This window comes from Megalobrama amblycephala, linkage group LG20, assembly GCF_018812025.1.
Source record: "Megalobrama amblycephala isolate DHTTF-2021 linkage group LG20, ASM1881202v1, whole genome shotgun sequence".
Classification (NCBI taxonomy): domain Eukaryota; kingdom Metazoa; phylum Chordata; class Actinopteri; order Cypriniformes; family Xenocyprididae; genus Megalobrama; species Megalobrama amblycephala.
Genome location: NC_063063.1, coordinates 5,665,178 through 5,687,390, shown reverse-complemented (window position 1 = coordinate 5,687,390; position 22,213 = coordinate 5,665,178). Strand labels below are relative to the sequence as shown.

The following is a 22,213-nucleotide window of genomic DNA, read 5'->3' as shown; positions in this document are numbered from 1 at the left end:
ATAAGGTATATAGCTTTATGTGAGAATCAGAGCTAAATTTAAGGCATGCAGATGCATCACACCAAGTTTGGCGCCAAACACCATTGGTTCCCACATGTTATAACTAAACTTGACATGCTAGTTTGAATAAGGAATTTGAAGAGCATTTAGATGCATACTGTACAGAAGCCTATATTTGTCCAGTGAAAAGTGAGGGAGTGAGTCACATTTAGAACGCTGCAGTTATGACATTTTTGTAGGCCAACCTGGAAGTTAGCATCACTCTTGTTCACTCGACAAAAACCCAATAAGACTTTTCATTTGGCTTTTGGTTTATTGCATAAAATAAGCACCTAGCTCAAGATACCCCACAGATCAAATAGCTTGTCCTATTTGCCCCCATTTGGGTGTGAGCTTTAACAGCTGGCATTTCGGTTGCGGTTCAGCCTTACATTGTTCAAACCAGAGTCGGACACTGATGGAGAGACTCAGGAAGAAGTTACAACTTTTAGAATGCATCTGGATGTTTCTGAATGGTTAGTGGATAAATTTATATAGTTGCTGTGGAGTTGGTTCAACTCATCGACTAGCATGCGCCGTCATGTTAATCTTTTGTGCAAATCCAGCATTGAATTGACCCTCGTTTGTGAAGCAGTTGGGCGTATAATGACGGCATGGCAACAACACTCTACTGCAACAACTCTTCTTGTTGCATGTTCCCGGGGGCAGGGTTTACGTACATTTTAGGGTTAGTGATGTCACTACCCGGGAAGAAGCTGTAGTCCTTAAAGATTTTTTTTTTTTTTAAGAAAATATCTCCCTTTGCACTGAACTTTGAGTGTCGTAACTTTGCAACTTAACTTTATGCTATAACAGCAACATTACACACTAACTAAAGTTAAAAAGGTGAAATCATAATCAACCACCCCTTTAAATAATTTCTACCTAAGGCATAAGCTACACAAAAAAAAGGGGTAGGGCTTGCTTGAGTTGCGTTTAGTAAGGTGTTGAAACTCGCAGTTATGGTAAGGGGCATGACATTTCCAAAACACGCTCGAAGGGCTTGACCAATCACAACACACTGATCCAACCGACCAATCAGAGCACATTGCATTTTTTGGAAGGAGGGGCTTCATAGAGTCAGGAACTAAACAGAGTGTTACTGACAGACTGGGAATAGAGGAACTGCAACAATGTAAAATATATGAAAAATAATGTTTTGGGGGTTTTTTTGTTTTTGTTTTTTTTTTACATTCAAGTGTAAAAATCTTAATCTAGTAGACCCCAAAAACAAATTCAAGACTTTGAAAAGAGTCATAATAGCCTTTAAGCTTCCAACAGCTTTTTTGGTCTTTATTTAAAAAAAAACTTTTTTCTTGAAAGTTTGTGTTAGAATAGTTTGCAAGAGCGTGGTTATAAATATAATGAAGTTGTGAAAGCAGACTAGTGCGTTGATGAGTTTTCCTATTCGGTGTGTCCATGACAACATTTGTAGTCCCATATAGCCAATTATTAGAAACTGAATTTTCAAAACAAGTAAAGGCTTTAAAAAATCACAAGGGACTGTTACTGATCTATTTTATATCGTAGAATAAAATGTAAAAGTATTTTGAGCTTGTGTTAACCACAGACCTTATTTCAGACATTTAACCAAAAACACATAAAAAAAAAAAACAAAAAAACATTGACTTTGGGAAGATGGAACTGGAACCAAATTCTTTGCAGCTTGACAGGTATGTATGAAATGTTGTTGAATACAAGAAAGCTGCATGAAGAGTCTTCAAATATTCTCTGCAGGATATTAAAGTGAGTGAATAATGACAGTTTTTGAACTATTCCTTTGTACCCCAGAAGAGAGTTGAAGAAAGAAATATTGCTTCAAGTCACCATGATGTGGGCATTGTTTGTTATTTTGCAGTTTTTCAATGGGACTTCAATGGCATGGATTTATTTTTAGGATACCATCTTCACTCTGATCTCCAGTGGTGGAACAGATTACTTCCCTGGCTGTTCTAATTGCCAGGGGATGAAACTCGTCTTTTCAACACCTCTCTCATCCGCTGAAGCTGCAGTGCTCAGATCTTACTCCTGCCAGGATGTGATTCTCAAGTGCTCTCATACAAATTCCCGGAGACTGGACCCAGCTGACAGAACACTCAGAAGATGATGCAGATGATGAAGAATAACTAAGATTTGCATTTATCTGATTAAATATTATTACAATTTGAAAGAACATTTTCTATTTTATTATATTAAAACACATCATTTATATGTTTTATTAATATTAAACACATTAATTCATGTGATTTTCAGCATCATTACTCCAGTCTTCAGTGTCACATGATCCTTCAGAAATCATTCTAATATGATAGTGTACTTTCTAAGGTGTCGTGTCTTGATGCTGTGCCAATATTGTATGCAAAACAATCACTCCAATAACTCTGAAATTCAAATGTAATTTTTCGCCTCACAAAGCTAAGAAAGAACAAATGGGAGGGCAACAGATGGTCATTCTAATCCTAAAGCAGCAACTCTAAAACATTACTCAGCCCTCGGGCTGTAGAGACACTCAAATTCAACAGAGGTCCTTGAGTGCCTGTCTCACCCCACCACCGTGCCTATATCCATGGAGCGAGTGTACGGATGAAAAGGTCAGGGCACTTGTATCAGAGTGGTTTCGACAAAACAATAAGAAGCTGTCAGGATAGGTAAGCTCCAGTGTGTAGCACCAGGAAAATGGGAAGAACCTCTTTATATGACATATCGCGATACATCGAATGGTATATCTTTTAAAATATTATGCATCAGAGCTGGTACAATTTTGGAAGATGATGTTAGGTCAGCTTCATGATTTAATGATTATCAGACATAATCATTAAATCATGAGGGTGACTGACGAATTTTTAGCTAGTCTTAAAGGGACACCCTTGTGAAAAAGACATGTGCTTAACTATACTGAATGTGCACTTCAAAACTTTAAAAAGTATATTTTTAAAAAGCTGTACTTGCAGATAATATAATGTTAGGGGCACTTCTTAAACGTTAACTTTGTACAGTACATTTTAATCGTTTCTTTTGTCATGCTTTAAGTACACTTATTTTGTTGTGTTGACTATGATAATGCACATGTTAAGTACATGATTGCAATTTTAACTGTAATGTCTTATTTGATATTACATTTAATGTATTTTAGATGCACTAAATTGCAACTTTATCATTACATTAAAGCATATTTTAGATTACCATAAATACTTGTCAGTACATTCAACAGTACATTTTAACCATATTTCAAAGGCAGTAGAAGTAAATGAGTCAAAATCTGCTAAGGGTTAAGCCCCAAGAAGCTTCACAGGGCTTATTGCTTTTATAAAATATTAAAATATTAAAGCCAAAGAAAAATGTATCAATGGAACTTTCATGAAGTAAAATGATTAAAAGACTTCCTTCTGCTCGAAAAAATAGTCCCTGACCATGAACAGCAACAGAAGTTACATTTATTACGCCATTAGATGGCGGCAAAGATTGTCTTTATGAGCGAGTCATTCAGTCGCAAAGACTTTTATATTGAAACTTGTTGTGAACTCGGAACAAGACGAAAATGACAAATGCTTTGACCAGTGGCGTAACTTTGTTTTAAAAAGTGGGTGGGACAGGAATGTGTATGTGTGTGTGTGTGTGGGGGGGGGGGGGTATTGTAATTGTATTATTACAATAATAATAATAATATGATATTAAAATTAATATTATAGTTTCTTCCTTACATCTGCTATAATACAATGTCTCGAAAGTATGCATATTAGTTAGTAAATACGTGGATCCGCTGTTTGATATAGGTTGTCCTGATGGACTGGAGGCAATATTTTCGTTTAGCATGCAAGAGATTCTGGGTTCGAATCCAACCATGTATGATTTTTTTTTTTTTCATTAAAACCGAGATGCCGCGAGATGTTTCAAAAAGTGGTGGGGACAATATCGACCCTTTCAAAAAGTGGTGGGGACATGTTCCACCCGTCCCACCCGCAAATTACGCCTATGGCTTTGACTATAGTGCTGTCAGTGTCAGCAGGGCACGGGAAAACATGTTAATGTTAAATGTTAAAAGGACAAGATTGACTGTCAGGATGGTTAGGATGCTCTAACAAACAGTATTTGTTCATAGTGACACAAAATCACCACTTTTTGAAGAAATCTACCAGTTGAATATGTAGGCCCATACAGTATCACTAGTTGGTTCAAGTTGGGTCGTTGCTTTAACTGCATTCAAAGTCAAAGGTGAGCAGACATAGTTGGAAACAGCAAAAGTGAATATAGGAGAAGGTAAGAAGATACAAGGGCTATTCATCCACTAAACAAAAAAAAAAAAAAACTATATTTATACATAATTGTGATTTCATGATAAAACTTGTGAAAAGATGTCTTTCAGTATAGTGTAGCTCGGCATATATGTAATATAATAGTGGAGCTCGGCAACTGCATTTACCAAAAGATGGGCAAAAAGCTTACACTAAAACATGTCAAATTATCCATGTTATTCCCATGAATGAAAGTTAAAAATGTGGTTCTTTCATAAAGTGAATTTTACATCAAAAGTGTTTTTTGTATAAATTAAATTAAATTTTAATTTATTTATATACATTTAAAAAACATCATAAATCCTCCAAAAACTGCACAAATGTGGAGTAAAAACATTAATAAACTGAGTAAAATGACATTTGTTTAAAAAAAATATATATATATTATTTTGGAGACTGGAGACCCCAAACAGCACAAATGTACACCCCAAACGAACAGTGAATAAGGGATAAAGAAGCCACCTTTTGAAACACAATTCTATAAGTGTGCTGAGTTAATAATTCACATACATATAATGCACTAATGCAGTAGTGAAGAAAATTTCAAAAACCTAAAGAACTCTTTCCACTATAAAGAACCTTTTGTGGAATGGATGTTAAAGGTTCTTCATGGAACCATGTCAATAAAAAGCCTTTATTTTTAAGAGTGTACTATATATAATGCTGATATAACTGCTATCAAATAGATTTAAAATCACTTGTTATCTTACATTATGGCTTTCTTCTTATCATCTTGCCTATCAGCACACATGCTATCATACACATACCTATGCCTTAACTATACCTTAGTTAACCTGCATTTAAATCAGATAAAGGTGAGGTATTTCCTTGCTGATCTGAGAGAACTGAAGTTCACTCCTAGCTGATCTCCCAACAATCATGTCTGTAATTGAGTCTTCTTATGCTTATGAAGAGGGAGCTAAATGTATTAGTTAGCATTCCAGTGGGAAATGCTTCTATTAGCTACAGTACACTATGTCTGGGCACAACATCAGCCAGGCAGAGTGGACTGTAAACAGCTGTTATCTTCCGTTTATTCAACTGCATGGTGAATTTCACCATGGCTAAATGAATGAATAATGCATGTAAGAATACACAGTAGACACAAAACAAATGGCAGCCAAATATGTTCAGAAGAAGTAGTATTGGTTTTCTAGGGCTAATCAATGTAGACAATTATTGAACAATTATAATATAATTATTTTGGACATAATTATTCATAACCACACATTTTACAGAAGTTGTGTTAAAAGATTTACATTTTAGCACAAACATTTTGGTAATTTCCATCTTGTGCTTATAGTGGTTACATTATAGATAACACCCGTTCTGGTGGTCGCATATGGTCTAGCCAAAAAAGTTTAAATATTTCAATGCTCCCGAAGCTCAAATCGGATCTGGAAAAATATAGGGACTGATTTATTTACCACTTTATTGTGCCTTTTTGGAATAACAAAAGAACTAGACATATGTACTTAATGACGTGCATTTTACAAACCTGAATGCTTTTGTTTATAAGAACAACAGGTTACATTTTATTTTGATTGTCCACTTCAGATGTTCTATTAACTATAAGTACAGTGCTCAGCGTAAATGAGTACACCCCACTGAAAGTCTCTGGAACAAAGCTAAATTTTAAACTACAAATGTCTAATTTAACAAGAATTCAACCACAGGTGAGTCTAATTATTCATTACACAGGTGTCCAGCAGACAGCTGACTATAAAAAGGTGTTAAAACCCCTTCCCATTTCATGCTGTCAGCAATGGCACCACATGGAAGAGAAATGTCACAAGACCTGAAAAAGAAAATAATTTCTTTACACCAGAAAGGTGAAGCTACAAGAAGATCAGCAAAGCTTTACTTATCAGTCAGAATACTGTAGCAAAAGTGGTACAAAAATTTTAAAAAGATGGAACTGCAACCATCTCACAGAGAAGTCCAAGTCGTCCATGAAAGTTAACACCTCGACAGGAGCGTCTTCTGAGGAGAAGGGTTGAAGAAAACCTGCATGCAAGTTCACTGCAGTTATCTAAAGAAGTAGAAAGTCAAACTGGGGTGACTATTTCCCGTGACACAATGCGGCGTACACTGCAGAGGAATGGCATGCATGGGTGCCGTCCACGAAAGAAGCCTCTCCTAAAGCCCAGGCACAAAAAAAGCCAGCCTAGTGTTTGCCAGGGCCCATGCTGACAAAGATGAAGACTACTGGGCTCTATACTCTGGAGTGATGAGACCAAGATAAATGTTTTTGGAACTGATGGCTTCAAAACTGTATGGTGTCACAAAGGTGAGGAAGACAAAGAAAAATGCATGGTGCCTACAGTGAAACATGGTGGTGGCAGTGTCCTTATGTGGAGCTGCATGAGTGCTGCTGGTGTCGGGGAGCTGCATTTCATTGATGGCATCATGAATTCACAGATGTACTGCTCTATACTGAAAGAGAAGATGCTACCATTACCCTTCATCGTCGTGCACTTTTCCAACATGACAATGATCCTAAACACACATCTAAGGCCACTGTTGGATTTCTGAAGAAGAACAGGGTGAAAGTGATTCAGTGGCTCCTGATCTGAACCCAATCGAACACCTATGGGGAATTCTGAAGAGACAAGTTGAGCATCACTCTCCATCCAGCATCCAGTCTCTAAAAGAGCTCATTCTTGAAGAATTGAAAAAGACAGATGTTGCAAAATGTCGCTAACTTGTTCATTCCATGCCTAGAAGACTTGGTGCCGCCATTAAAAATCATGGAGGCCGTACTAGATATAGTAGTTTTTGTTGTGGGGTGTACTCATTTTTGCATCACCCTAATTTGAGTAAAACTGAAAAATGTGTAATCTAAGTTATATTATTAACCTTACTTTCATGTTATAAGTTATACAGATGTTATATTAAACTTGTCAACATTTTAGAAATTGTTTTGTGTTCATTGAGATATTGTTTAAAATGTTACTTTTCAAAGGGGGTGTACTCATTTACACTGAACACTGTAACTTTGCAACTATATCAACTAACTCTCATTAGAGTACTAGTAGACTGTTAGATTTGGGTTAGTAGAATAAGTTGACAAGTACTTGCAAAGTTACTTATAGTCAGTAGAATGTCTGTTGGGGAAGTATCAAAATAAAGTGTTGGCAGATATTAAGCACAGTCTACTCATGCTCTCATGAGTTGACGTAGTTGCAAAGTTACTCATAATAAGTAGAATGTCTAAAGTGGACCATCAAAATAAAGTGTTACCAAAAAAACATCTTTTTATACAGACCAGGGTTAAAGTGTCAAAGGTCGTCACGCAGAGGCGCCGAGTCAGAGATGCCAGCAAATGATGCAAGACACACTGGACACTCTTACTGGAATCCATGAGCACTGCTATAAACTTTAATTTAGTATATAAAAATACACTTGAATGAAATTGAGTTGTGTAGAGCTTTATGGTGGGTGGGTGTGTGTGTGTCAATGATTGTAGGTGGCTGCTGACAGAGCTTGAGTAAAGAAAGCCCAATATGCATATGGACCAAACAGGAATCAATACCACTCAGTAAAAGAAGCTTTTTAAGACTCAGTAGCTCTCATGCTTTTTGCTGTGCTACATATATCCTCTTTGTTACTATCTGTGGAACTGTTTTACATATGTCTTAGTGTCTTTCCACAGCCACATTTGCATTTAAAGAGGCTGAGTTTCTGTATAAAATGAACAGACAGAATCACGGAATGAATCACCATTCGCACCTCTGACTGACTCAATCTGACATAATCAAAAATAATGCCCCACCCCCCTCCCCATCCACCCCATTTTTGCACAAGGGGGCGCCATTATTTATGAAATATAAAAGCTAGCATTTAGTCTTTACTAAAGACTAAATGAAAGGACACCTCCTTAGTTAATACACACTTGGGTGAACTTCACTGTTGGATGTTAGTTATGGCTATATTCATGTAAAATTCAGGTCAGTAGATGCTACATAATACATAGTACAAAGCAGAGTTTGTCCTGAGCGCACAGGGACCATGAGACCACTTGCCCATATCAAAGTCAAACAAACAAGTCGGTAGACAGCAAACAGTGGGCCATGACAACAAGACATCAGCAGTAGCATGTTTACTTTATCAATACCTGGGGTTGACTGGAAAGAACGAACAATCTAGGAGTTAAAAACTGAAAAATGTGGCATTTGGTCAGTGTTTTCAGACACGTGTGAATGAATTGTCAGACTCTGAAAAGATCCAAAAATGATGATCACTTGTAATGGTTTTGTTCCTAAAATATAAAAGGTATATTTTTTTTCATTTATTTTTAATTATTCTGTGAGAAAAATTGTGATATTATTATGAGATTAAGTATATGCATGAGCATTCAAAGGTTTGAGGTCAGTACGATTTTTTTTAATGTTTTTTGAAAGTCTCTTATGTTCACCAAGACTGCTGTTATTTAATCAAAAATACAGTAACAGTTATATTGTGAAATATTATTACAGTTTAATAATGATATTTTACTCTTATTTAGGTTTAGTTTTATTTATTCCTGTGATGCAAAGCTGAATTTTCAGCATTATTACTCAAGTCTTCAGTGTCACATGATCCTTCAGAAATCATTCTAATTTTGGAGCTCAAGAAACATCTATTATTTTCACTGTTGAAAACAGTTGTTCTGCATAATATTTTTGTGGAAACTGTGATGCAGTTTTTTTTGTTGTTGTTGTTGTTTTAAGTTCAAAAGAACACCATTTATTTTAAATAGAATTTTAGTTTTGCTGTCACTTTTGATCAATTTAATACACTGTTGCTGAATAAAACAAAACTTTTGAACAGTAGTATATATTACTGACTTTGACAGCCCTAGTATGTATACATTTTCGAAAACAGTTTTCATTTCTCTCGCTCTCAAATGTTCCATGGACTCTCTAGCACCCTCTTGTGGCCCCCTTATACAAAACCCTTTTGTGTAAAATATGTTTAAGATACAATGGCGACTTATGGTGCATTTAATCATTAAATGTCACCTTATGAATAGAATATATCAGGAGAGTCAACGGTAAGGGCAACTTTAAACATTGCCCCGGGCCATGTGGCGTGGGGGTCCCAGAAAAACATGTCTATGGCCCCTTGATTTCATGTGAATATGTTAATTTTCAACATATTTGTCTATTCATTCAGCCGTATAATCTGCAGAAGGTTGAAAACAAGAGATACTTAAAAGACATCAAAACCTATTAATATTTGGGTCAACAAAAGAGCAATTCCTTTTGCAGCATGATCTCTGGTTCAGGAGGCTCCCTGCTGCAGGTGAACCGTGATCGTGCTGTTCCTGGTCAAAGGGCTGGCCTACAGCGAGAGGCAGAGATAGAGCTGGTTAACGTTTAACCACGCCGGCTTGTAAAACAGCTCCAGGACAGTGAACCTTTGGAGTTTGATATGATGTGATTACAGAATCACCCCAGTGACACGTTGCCAAATTCAGCAGAATGAGGGTCTGAGTCTTCCGGGAGGTGATCTCTGAAATTGCTCAGGTAAGTTGCATCTTTAATACCAAATAGTGAGACATAAGGAGTCTTTTCAGGTAGTGGCATTAGAAAACATTGTGCTCGTCCACATGGCTCTGTTAATGCTTTTAATTGCGCAATGCAATTAATCATGTTGTATTTTGCAACTGTCCGGTATGATTGTAAGGATACGGTCTAGGCAAAATACTATAATACAAAACAGGTCACCAATAAGTTATACACATTCATTTGACTAATTGTGTAAATATCACAGTTTACTTATAGGAAAGATGATTAAATTGTAAGATTAAACAGTGCAAACTCTGTGATAGGCTTCGTCTGTGTTTATAATGCAGAAATGGGCCACTCATCACCTTTAAACTTTCTTCAACTGTGACATTTCAACATATGTACATGCAAATGTTAATTTCAGTATTGTTTTAAGGAAGTGACCTGTGACATAAGCCCAAAGCTAATCACTGCTGTTACTAAAATGCTTCAGCATATGGTACTTTGCCATCGTACGGTTTCATTAAACACTGCCATGCTGACTAATTACAACCTCACAGATGGTTTTAAACAGTAGCAACAGTGTGGTTGGTGTGGGAGATACAGTGCATATGACATTGTTCTTGATTTATGGTCTTAAAAGTTTAAATACAGAGGCAGGCAGCTAATGTTAGGGTTAGCGTTAGTTGCAATTGAAGTGCAATAACAAATATTATATTCCCTGTTCCTGTATTGCAGTTTCTGTCCAGCACAATGGCCTTCAGAACAAGTGTATTTAGCCTCAGTCAACATGGGCTGAAAAGCAGCCAGAGATCCAGGCATGATAAGCGCACGTCTAGTTATCTTGTTTATGCAAACGGTAACCAGGTTGTCCAGGAGAGAGCAGTGGATGGACTGCAGACTAATGGAGTCCTTTCCCAACTGTCTTAAAACGCTCTCTTTAATGGATTCCTAATGCTCAGCCATCTCTCTTATATCCCTGATGTTGATGAGCTACAAGAAAACTGTCATTTGTGATTTTTGGTCTCATGCACTGTATGGATTGAATAAAAGGCAACATTCACCAACTGCAAAAGCGTGCAGTAATAGCATTTCACTCAGTGAGTCATCTGTTACGAGTCTTTTCAGTTTGGATAAACCCTCTGTGCTTTGTGCAAGCTATTGAATTTGTAGAGGCAAACACATTAGCGCTGTCACTGCTGGTTAGATTTGTTGCATTGTAGAATGAATGAAAAGAAGAAATAGACAAAAATTCAAAAGTGTACACAGGGGCATCATGCACCTATTTTTAAAAGGGCACCAATGGCAATCTTTGGCAAAATAAGACTTAAAAACAGTATATTGCAACAACTAAGTGCTTCTTTTTATGTGTATAGGCCTAAATGTATTAGAGTACTGGTATAATTTTTGTTTGTATATACAGTAGTGGCCAAAAGTGATGTCCAGAGGGGATATTTATTTTTAATGACTCTACAAGTTTAAACAAATCATCAAAATATGAGGAAAATATGTTTTTTTTTTTTTTTTTTTTTTTTTTTTTTAATATTTTAAATATGAGGGAGGAACAAAACTCTAAACTTGGTTAAGGTATTTATCTGACAAAATTATTTGGCAAAAAAAGGCAAACTACAGCTACAGGAAAAAAAAAGTATGCATTGACTACAATATAATCAGTTATTAATATTTTGTTGGCTCTCTCTTGTTTTTGCATGTGTTCATAATTTCTAGCCAAAAATTATGTTTGCACAATTTGACGTTTCATTGCGTTATCACAAATAAAAATTGACTCTAAGCACAGCTATGCAATATTCATACAGAATCTTTAACACATTTTTAATACTATTTGAACATGTCCATTTTCCTAGGCCGGACATCACTTTTGGCCACTACTGTACATGCATCCATTTATACATGGTTATAAAACCAAATGAAGGCCAGCTAACAGCTTTCCTTTGTCTTGTTTGAGCCACTTACAGAGAGACAGAGATCATGGTATCATCATTGCTGCCATGATTACATCCAGATGCTGAAGAGCTTTTGAAAATGACTAGCAGTCTTGTCACCTTTGACCCCTATTCTCTACTCACCATCTTTTGTTGTCTTCAGCATCTCCCTTTGATCAAGTGAAGCTGAAAAAGACAAAGACAAATAGACACTCCACTGATGATTTTAAAGACCTGCGGCCGTGTGATTCAATCACGCTTGATAGCACTCTGATCTCAAAATAAAGAATAATCACAAAGGAGATGTTGTTAGCTCAAGATAAATGGAGACTTGTGCTTACATTTTCTTAAGTCTCCTGCTTGCCCTATTTAATAGAGCCCCAGAAATAGAGCTTAGTAATCTTGTGTCTCCATCGGGTGTCCGAAGAGATCTCAACCATGTCTTAAACTGTGCTCAGATTTGCTGTCTGTAATCAAAAGTCATAGATTTAAATGTGAACGTATCATCAAATTAAATAAAGTGGTCAGAGATGCTATTTAGATACATATTCTCATAATTTGATTTCTCCTAAGGAAAAACATTTATGACATTCTCTAAGTTACTGAGAAATGAAAGTGATCATTTGAAAAAGAAGATATTCTTTTGTCTTCTAAAAGAGTCAATGTTTTTGTCCATACAGTGAAAGTCAATGTTGTTTTGGACCCCCATTGACTTTCATTGTATGGACAAAAACAGTTTTTATGTTCCACAGAAGAAAGAAAATCATACAGGTTTGGGATGACATGATGATGAGCGAATGATGACAGAATCTTCATTTATGACTATCCCTTTAAAGTCTTCTGAGCACTGAGCTATATATATAGTCTAAGCAATCTTTTGATGTATTAATAGAATTATGTTTTTTTTTTTTTTTTATGTTCTAAGTTCTCATTGAGGGAAGACATTTTTATTAGATGAAAAAAGGTGTGAAATGAGGGCAGGGCACAGATGTCTCCTCTTGAAACATATGTGACTTCAGTGATCGTCTGCTGTTTTGATTTGCTCTCTTCAGTTAATAATTACACCTCGGTCCTTGACCTGGAGGTGAGGAAAATGTTTCTTTCCCCACTTTTCTTGCCAACACTGTCCAGCAGATAAAAAGCCAATATATACCCAAAGCTTTCTTCATACAGTTCAAACAGACTATGATCAGAGACAATGATTAAATGAAGATGTTACATGCCTATATTAAGACCAAAAACACACGTTTCCCCTCCACCTGGATCAGATATTTTGTGACAGAGTTTTTACAAAATACACTTATATATGAATGAGAAAAATGGCTATTTAGTAATGCATCAGACTTGTTCAAAAGGGCACGGTTAGGACAACTTACCTTTGAACCTGTCCGTGAGCAACATGTCTTGGCTTCTTATCATGTTCAGATTTAAAGCAAGAGTATGCTATCTTTCCCTGTCATTTATGTGTTTGAACTTTGATTTAATTTCAGTGAGCACCCCTAATTTTGCTGATTTATTGCTGATAATCACTCACAATGGAAACCAATCAAAAATGTGGGGATGGACTGACTGGCACGCAGAAAGAGGCTGCGCTGCGCACTCTGATCCAGCGCACAGGATATCACATACACCAGGTAGGAGTTACCACAGCCTCAGGTAACAGGACAGGTGCCACTGTGGGATTATGGGATAGAAACACTTGATTAAGTTGACTCTTACTTGAGAAATTTGAGACTGAAATTCTGTGTCGCTGGTCCATAATATCCGTATCCAGAATATCCAGATATTCTGGCAGTATATCTTGTCTGGTTGTCTTTATCAGTTTTTTGTATGTAGTATAGTGGCACCATCATGTGGTGGAAATGGAAAAACTCCTTCCTTTCCATCTGTAAAAAAGCAGCATACGTCTGTGGATCAGTACAATGCTTTGTCGATCCTTGAGGTCACCATAATCATGTTTTTGCTTAGTCCTTGTGGTGATCTCAGTGTGCACATTAACTTGTGTGTTAGATTTATCACAGTTGTTTTCTCCCCAGGAAAATGGCCAGAGGAGATATGGTGGTCCACCTCCTGGCTGGGAAGGCCCACCTCCAGAGAGAGGCAGTGAGATTTTTGTGGGAAAGCTTCCTCGAGACCTCTTTGAGGATGAACTGGTACCACTCTGTGAAAAAGTAAGAAGGAAAATGGTCAACAAAAATATTTTTTAATAAATCATTTAAAATAAATCTAAAAACTATTTAAAATTAATAATGGCTTGCACCAAATAGAAGGATATTGCAAGCCTGTTCCTGCCTCAGAATATAAATAAATTAATAAAAATGTAATCACAACTTTATATCTTGCAATTGGAAATGTATTAAATTTATATTTCATAAGGTGACCATTTCTTATTTTAAGAATTTTACATATATTTTTTTTTTTTCACTCTGAGGTGGAAATAGGCTTTAATATCACATTTAGTGTAGCTTTAAAAATGTTAAGCTCACCTGTCTCTGCAGTTTGGCAAAATTTACGAAGTACGGATGATGATGGACTTCAATGGCAACAATCGAGGCTATGCATTTGTTACCTTCTCCACAAAACAAGAGGCTAAGAATGCCATGAAACAGCTCAACAACTATGAAATCCGGTGAGTCTGTGTTCAAAGTGGACATCTAGTGGATGAAGCATTTTGTAACCCAAAAAAAACTGATGAACAATTCTCACACATCTTCACAAAGGAATGGAAGACTTCTGGGTGTCTGTGCAAGTGTAGACAACTGTCGTCTATTTGTGGGCGGCATTCCAAAGACCAAAAAGAGAGAGGAGATCCTGGCAGAGATGAAGAAGGTGACAGATGGCGTCATGGATGTCATCGTTTATCCAAGTGCTGCTGACAAAACCAAAAACCGAGGTTTTGCATTTGTGGAGTATGAAAGTCATAGAGCTGCCGCCATGGCCAGGAGGAAACTGCTGCCAGGTAAAACTCAATACAGCAAATAATTTAAGTTATATACATCACGTATACTATAATAGTATATTACTTACTATTATAATATAATATTATACTATATCCTGTATAATATTATACTGTCTTGTCCAAAAAACACACATACTGTTACTGTACAGACGTATTTCAAAGCAATCACCAGCTTCCAAAGCTGGATGAGATTTTATTGATTTCTCTCAGGCTGAACTCATGTTGAGTGCAAAGATACTTAGTTCATTGCCCAAAGGAGGTGAGTGAGAGATAAAAGAATAGCCAATGACACAGATTCACTATCTCTTTCCAGGCAGAATTCAACTGTGGGGTCATCCCATTGCAGTCGACTGGGCTGAACCTGAAGTAGAGGTAGACGAGGACACCATGGCCACAGTGAAGATCCTCTATGTTCGCAATCTTATGTTACCCACAACAGAGGAGACCATCGAGAAAGAATTTAACAGCATCAAACCTGGTGAGCTGTTGAAACAATAAAAAGTCACTTTAACATTCTGGTCTCTGGATAGAGCTCAGGTCGCTCCTTCTATGCAAGACTTTGGGATTTTTTTTTTTTTTTTTTTTTTCACCCATTATATCATCTGCCAGGCGAAAATCGGAAGTGCAATCACTTAGAAAAGTAATAGCATTCCCCAGCTCAACCAGCTGCATGAACTGAGGTTTCATTCATGTTTACAGCAACAACAACAAAAACTATTATTAAACTTTAGTTAAATACTCATAGGAATAGTTCACACAAAAATATGTCATCATTTATCTGTCATCGCCTTCATGTCGCTCCAAAGCTGATTTTTTTTTTTTTTTTTTAATGAGGAACATGAGAAGATATTTTGAAATATGTCAAAACAACATTAAACAGCATTGTTTCAAGCAACATTGGACCCCGATGACTGTATGGACAAAAAATTACTCATTTTGTGTTTTAAATTAGAAAAATTGTTATATAGGTTTGGAACGACACGTGGGGGAGACAATTTGTTTGAGAACCATCCCTTTAAGGTTGGGTTCAAATATTTTTTGAACAATTATATTTATTATGCTTACCTTGGCAAGCACCAAAAAGAACCTGTTTCTGAGTCTAAAGAAATTCATTTGTTTTGTGATTTCATTTAAATATTTAGAGTGTTTGCAAATCTACAGGTGCTGTTGAAAGGGTGAAGAAGATCAGAGATTATGCCTTTGTTCATTTCACTCAAAGAGAAGATGCCATCAGCGCCATGAACGCACTGAATGGAAAGGTGAACCTAACTGAAATCTAGTTTACAGGAAAATCTAATCATTACGAAATAATGCTGTATTAAAACTGACTTCCCTCCAGGTCATTGACGGTTCTCCCATTGAGGTCACGTTAGCCAAGCCTGTGGATAAGGACAGCTATGTACGGTACACCCGAGGCACAGGGGGTCGTGGCGGTACTCTGCTCCAAGGAGACTATGCTTACACTGTGGGCCAAATGTACGACCCCTCAGCTGCCTACCTAGGAGCACCAATATTCTACGCCCCCCATGCATACACAACCATCCCAAATCAATTCCGCTTCCCCAGTACCAAAGGGCACATAAGTACCAGGGGGCTGGTGCGCTCACCCTCTGTGAGAGGTGGGTAATTGATTCATTTGTTGAAATCTGTTCTAGATGCAATTTAAGGTGTGACAATCATCTCCAAACAATTCTCATTCTGTAACTGTTAATCAAGCTTGTGAATTATCTGCTAAAAATTCAGTAGTTCTTAATGAATATATAAAACTGTTCTGATTAATGACCAAAAAGATCCAATTTATATCTAAAAGAAAAAAAAAATCAAATAAGAAACAAAATGAATACAGGCATATTAAAGTCAACATGAAAAACATTATATTCTACATTCATAATGTGAAAATTCTGAGTGAAATAGCATATTAAATGAGAAGAAAAAACAACAGGAACCTTATTGATTTTCTGAATGGAGCCAGGTGGTTGGGGGGAATAAAAAATAAACGTTTTTATTGTATTTTAATAAAAGAATACAAAGAATTTATTTTATTTGGAATAACATGCACTGATGAATTGTGCACAATAAGATCAGGAAGCAAATTGAGTACATTTTAATTTCATGTTGACTTTAAAGAGGCCAAATTACTTGGTAATGAAAGATCTTTACATAATGTTTCATTACGGCAGTTCAAACGTATGATATTTGCATCTTCTTTGCATGTGACCATACAGTAAACACAATATATTCTGTTATACTGTTCTTGATAGTTTGCTTGTCCCATCTAGCATTTGAATTTGTTATCCATGCCTGCATATTACAGTCCAGTGAAAATAACATATTATTCTGAATGGATGGGGTACAAAAATCAAGTCTGTCGAATCTATCAAAGTTATAATCAGACAAAAGAATCAAAGATGCAGCTTCTGTAATGTGCTGGCTTGGAATATATCTTTATGATGATCAGTTTCTGAGTCTTGATTGAAACCTGGGTGATTTCTGGTGATTTGATTCGACTTAATGCCTTCTTGCATTCCTAGAAATTTACATGAATGTACCTGTAGGGGCTGCGGGCGTACGTGGCTTGGGTGGGCGAGGATACCTCGCCTATGCAGGCGTGGGTCGGGGCTGTGCCACATACCAACTCAAGACAGACAAACGCCCTGAAGACAAACTGTATGATCTTCTTCCTGGCATGGAGCTTACACCCATGAACCCAGTCACTCTGAAGCCCCAAGGCATCAAACACGCCCCACAGGTACACTCATAACCTCACTGAAAAGATCACTTGTGGATTTTAAAGGAGGACGTTTTCAAGAAACATTTCTCCAAGGACCATTTTGCCTGTTTTTCCAGATCTTGGAGGATATTTGCCAAAAGAATAACTGGGGGCAACCTGTTTACCAGCTTCACTCTGCTATTGGACCAGATCAGAGGCAACTGTTCCTTTACAAAGTCACCATCCCTGCTCTGGCTACTCAATATCCAAATATGTACGTCATAACCTCTGCTTCAACCATACTCACATTAACTGTGCCTACCAAAAATCTAGTGAGCTGCCTACCTAGATAGATTTTTGTGCATTACAGTCACATGAAGAACATGAAGGCTGCTTCAAAGTTAAAAGTTATGCTACCCTCCAAGATGTCTCATTACCTCAGATATTCACCTTTGATGCATTCACATTATGTTGGAATTACCATCATTTTGTTTCTGAGTTAACAAAAAAAATAATGTCTGAGCTTTAAAACTTAATTTTGAATTCACCACAAACATGCCCCCCTTATCGCCATTTTTAATGTACTTTTATTATAGCGAAGGTAATAGAATATGGTGATTAGTGAAATTAATGTATTGTATAAAGTATTTTCATCAGTAACAATTGTGAACTCAGAGTAGAATCTCAGAGATATGAAAAGTATCCAAATAAACTGAAGTGTAGCCATAAATTAACACTCTTAAGTCATACAGGACATGTAGCAATGCAACACTTCCCGGAATATAAACTTAAAGGGTTAGTTCACCCAAAAATGAAATTTCTGTCATTAATTACTCACCATCATGTCGTCCCAAACCCGTAAGACTTTCATTCATCTTCAGAACACAAATTAAGATATTTTTGATGAAATCCGAGAGGTTTCTGAACCACCCATAGGCATCAACGTCATTGCAACTTTCAAGGCCCAGAAAGATAGTAAAGACATCATTAAAATAGTCCATTTGACTACAGTGGTTCAACCTTAATGTTATGAAGCGACGAGAATACTTTTTGAAAAAAAAAAATTATTTTCCCTACCATTCTTCTATGCCATTAATGTTGTAAACACAGTGCAGCACTTCTGGGTTCTACTTCAGAACGCCAGCTCAGTATTGGCCGACGCTGTACATGTGAGCATCACGATGCATGCATGTGATGCTGACGCAGGCCAATAATGAGCTGGCGTTCTGACGTAGAACCCGGAAGTGCTGCACTGTGTTTACAACATTAACGGCATAGAAGAATGGTAGGGAAAAGGAGAAATTGTTTTTTTTTTTTTTCAAAAAGTATTCTCGTCGCTTCATAACATTAAGGTTGAACCACTGTAGTCACGTGGACTGTTTTAACAATGTCTTTAATACCTTTCTGGGCCTTGAAAGTTGCAATGACATTGATGCCTATGGGTGGTTCAGAAACCTCTCGGATTTAATCAAAAATGTCTTAATTTGTGTTCCGAAGATGAACAAAGGTCTTACGAGTTTGGAATGACATGAGGGTGAGTAATTAATGACAAATTTCATTTTTGGTGAACTAACCCTTTAAATTATCTCTTAATCTATACAGTGTTTTTCAACAACATATCCAATATATTTAGCAATTTTACCACTGTTGCTCTCTGTGTGTCCAATCAGACACCCGTTCACCCCCGCCAAGCTCTGTGCGTCAATGGATGAGGCGAAGCTGCATGCGGCAGAACACACTCTGCAGATCCTTGGTGTTCAGACAGAGGGCGCTGACGCTTCCGCTGCTGCCGCCGTCGCTGCTGCATTCCCAGGTATGTGAGGTCTGTAAGACTGATACTTACTTTTCTGTGATCCTATTTCTGTTTTAATGTAGTATATTAACTGTAACCACTCTCTTTTTCATCATGTATTACTATGTTTTATTAATGAAGTGGCCATCTGCATATGCATTGTAGGGTTAAGAAAACAATTAAAAATATATATATATTTTTGCTTTTCAAGTTATTTTACTCTGAGTCTTTTCCTTTTGGTTTCACAGGTTATACAATTGCCAGCACCACTGCTACCCAGCTGAAACAGGCTGTTTCTTTGGGTCAGGACCTGACTGCCTATGCAACCTATGAGGGTTACCCGGCCTTTGCTGTGGCAGCCCGTGGGGATGGATATGGAGTGTTTTAATACCCCTAACTAACAGTCTCAGTCATTTTTGTGTTAATCTGTTCTATGTATTCTTTCGTGTTTATATGTTTAGTAGTGATTGTTCAGAGTTATGATAACTTTATTTCTTCCCAAGTGTTTTATGAGCATTTTTGTGATATTGAAGAATATGAGTCAACTTTTGACTTAGCTCAGGAAGAGGGCAACCTGGGGCTGGTTGCATAAACCACTAAGACTAGTCTTACAAGTTAGACATAACATTTTTGTCTTTAAGGCTGTTCATAACTTTTTTAAAATCAGTTACATAAAAATATAGATTGGCCTAATTTGATACCAAAAAATAAGACTGACTGCCTCTTGACTAAGACACTCTCTTGACATAATGGCTATGTTTATGCATCTGGCCCCTGAAGGCTGTCCACAACTCAATCCCAAATGTTTTTTTTTTTTTTTAAATGTCAATTTTTATGTTTTATGATTTATTGCTGTTTGTCAAGGCATAAATTGCCTTGATTGAAACATTACTTGTGTAATAATTTGTGGTCATCCAGAATGGTGAACCAATCAAATCTATGATTTTACTAGCTTTTAAATTATCTTAATTACTGAAATTTAGGCTGGACCCTTATTCAATGCTGCCTTTGAACGATTGCCTTTAACACTGAATAATTACAGTTGAATATAGGTAATTTTGAAACACACAGTAAAACCCTCTTGTGCTATGGACTTTTATCCAGACATTTACTTAAATAATCTCTGGTATTAAGTTGTATTTAAAGTAGTTTGTTTTTGTGTTGGTTTTCTTTCAGTATTTACATTAACACCCAAGTACAGCGTTTTAACAGATCATATGCTTTCATAAGCTTTTGTATGTATCTGCATGTTTTGGCTTATTTTCGATATGGGTGACACTTTGTATCTGGTTCTTTATTAGTAGTTTTGCTATATTTTATAAGATATTTACAGGCTTGCTACTAAAATTTCCCACTTCATTCTTTTTGTAAGTGGGGAATATGAGAGCATTGTTTAAATAGTGTGAATTCAGGGTGACTGGGACACTTTTTGCCATTGAGATGACTTGGAAAAAATTGTCCCAATCAACTGAATTCCCCCTACACATGGACACATTTTTGTTAAATATAAAGATGCCTTAAAGGTGACAGTATTAAAGTTTGTGTAGCACTTAGAACTTATTTTTATACCTGAATTCCATCTCTGTTTATATGAACTTTGTTTTTCGATCATAGACTGTTTGAAATAATTTATTGTCTCGGCGAACTGAAGAGAGAATTGGACGGGTATCGTCAGGGAAAAAATAAGCTGAGAGCTTCATAGTGCTACAGAGTAAGAGAGTTGTAATTATAAATTATAATTCCAGTAAATCAACTAACCATCAATAGTTCACTTCTAAACGTCTACTGTTGTTTTTGTGTGTGCGTGTTATTTGTGACACGTTTTGGAGTGTCATGAAACCATACAACACATTTTTTTATATGTTATCAGGTTGCACATTTATCATAAAAGGGGTATTAAGTAGGCTATAGTGTTTGTTTAAAGCTAGCGTTAGCATCGCTATATCACACAATGGTGTTAGACACTGATATCAACGCTTCAGGAGCGTCTTTTACGAAAATTACATTGATAAAACGTAGAGAGTTTTGGAGAGAAGTAAACACAATAATTAAATCCCTTACCTGTCGAACAAAAAGCTGTTTTGTCTTAGTTGCTCTTTGTGATTCTTCCGTTGTCTCCGCTAATGAAGCACGATTAATGCGTCCCATAGGCCTACCCTAATTTTTACTCTTCACATCAATGAGCTCGAGGAGCCTCTCCAACGTTTAACTTTAGTGAAACACAGATATGGCCAAAATATTGAGTTGGGTGACAAGCACTATAATTAAAACACCTTTTTAAATTAAAAAAAAAAAAAAACTACTAGCATAGATGTTAGATGACTCGTCACAAAAACAAATTATTTCTTAAAGGGATAGTTCACAAAAAAAAAAAAAAAGAGAGAAAAAAAAAAGAGAATTCTTCATCATTTACTCACCCCATGTCATTACAAACCCATTAGACTTATTATATTAATACTGGTTATTCTTCAAAACCTTTTTTGTTATATAGGTTGTTTGCACATGACGTCATTGCTGCACACGAAATGCGGCTGGAGGGCAAGGAGTGATTTTTCTATATAGGAATCCTATCACAAACTCAAAATTCATATGTTTGCATTGTTTATGATTGCTCAAATCTAACAAACTGAGAAACCTAAATGAGCTTTTATCATTTACATAATTTATATCATTTTTTAACTTTAAAAGTTTGTCTTTTATAGTCACCTTTTATAGCGTTTTGCATCTGCTGATACTGAAATGAATATGGATAGGCCTACCTGCTTAGCATTTTGTTTTTGACTTGGTTAAATATTCACATTTTTCATTGCATCGTTTGCAGGGAAAAGAAGGTATTTTATCCCATTGGATGATCATTTGGTGTTTTCAATTCAGTTTTGTAGAATTCCGTTCACAATGTTGATCTGGTTACCATGAAGACAGTGTCACGTGCTGCTGCTTCAGCCATCATGTGGTAGAAAATGTCCAAATAAAAAAATGTGTTTAA

General features: G+C 36.5%; 2 protein-coding genes across 4 annotated transcripts; both read left to right on the top strand.

The window, feature by feature from the left end:
* The first annotated feature begins 9,692 nt into the window (after window positions 1–9,692).
* Window positions 9,693–21,006, top strand: a1cf (apobec1 complementation factor). Of its 3 annotated transcripts, none has more exons than XM_048170554.1 (12): window positions 9,693–9,841; window positions 13,257–13,400; window positions 13,803–13,937; window positions 14,265–14,395; window positions 14,487–14,725; window positions 15,039–15,203; window positions 15,887–15,984; window positions 16,065–16,344; window positions 17,281–17,474; window positions 17,573–17,709; window positions 19,106–19,248; window positions 19,476–21,006. In XM_048170554.1, the coding sequence occupies exons 2-12, from the start codon at window positions 13,302–13,304 to the stop codon at window positions 19,613–19,615; spliced, it is 1,761 nt and encodes a 586-aa protein (XP_048026511.1). In that variant the 5' UTR covers window positions 9,693–9,841; window positions 13,257–13,301; the 3' UTR covers window positions 19,616–21,006. The 3 variants fall into 3 exon arrangements, with proteins under 3 accessions (XP_048026511.1, XP_048026510.1, XP_048026512.1); XM_048170553.1 differs by having other exon boundaries at window positions 17,257–17,474; XM_048170555.1 differs by having other exon boundaries at window positions 17,257–17,474; window positions 19,106–19,257; window positions 19,476–19,618.
* rltgr (RAMP-like triterpene glycoside receptor) lies at window positions 20,062–21,006 on the top strand. The gene is given in 3 exon segments (XM_048171586.1): window positions 20,062–20,091; window positions 20,440–20,627; window positions 20,708–21,006. Coding segments are annotated over 3 exon segments (366 nt in total). The 3' UTR covers window positions 20,856–21,006.
* Window positions 21,007–22,213: the final 1,207 nt, after the last annotated feature.

What these genes read in the sequence shown, in the direction of transcription:
- a1cf (XM_048170553.1), top strand. Translation starts at nt 13,302, where the DNA reads ATGGAAACCAATCAAAAATGTGGGGATGGACTGACTGGCACGCAGAAA. An exon ending in CAGGATATCACATACACCAG is followed by an intron (nt 13,401 to 13,802) that starts GTAGGAGTTACC and finishes TTTTCTCCCCAG; the next exon opens with GAAAATGGCCAGAGGAGATA. An exon ending in GCGCTCACCCTCTGTGAGAG is followed by an intron (nt 16,345 to 17,256) that starts GTGGGTAATTGA and finishes TTGCATTCCTAG; the next exon opens with AAATTTACATGAATGTACCT.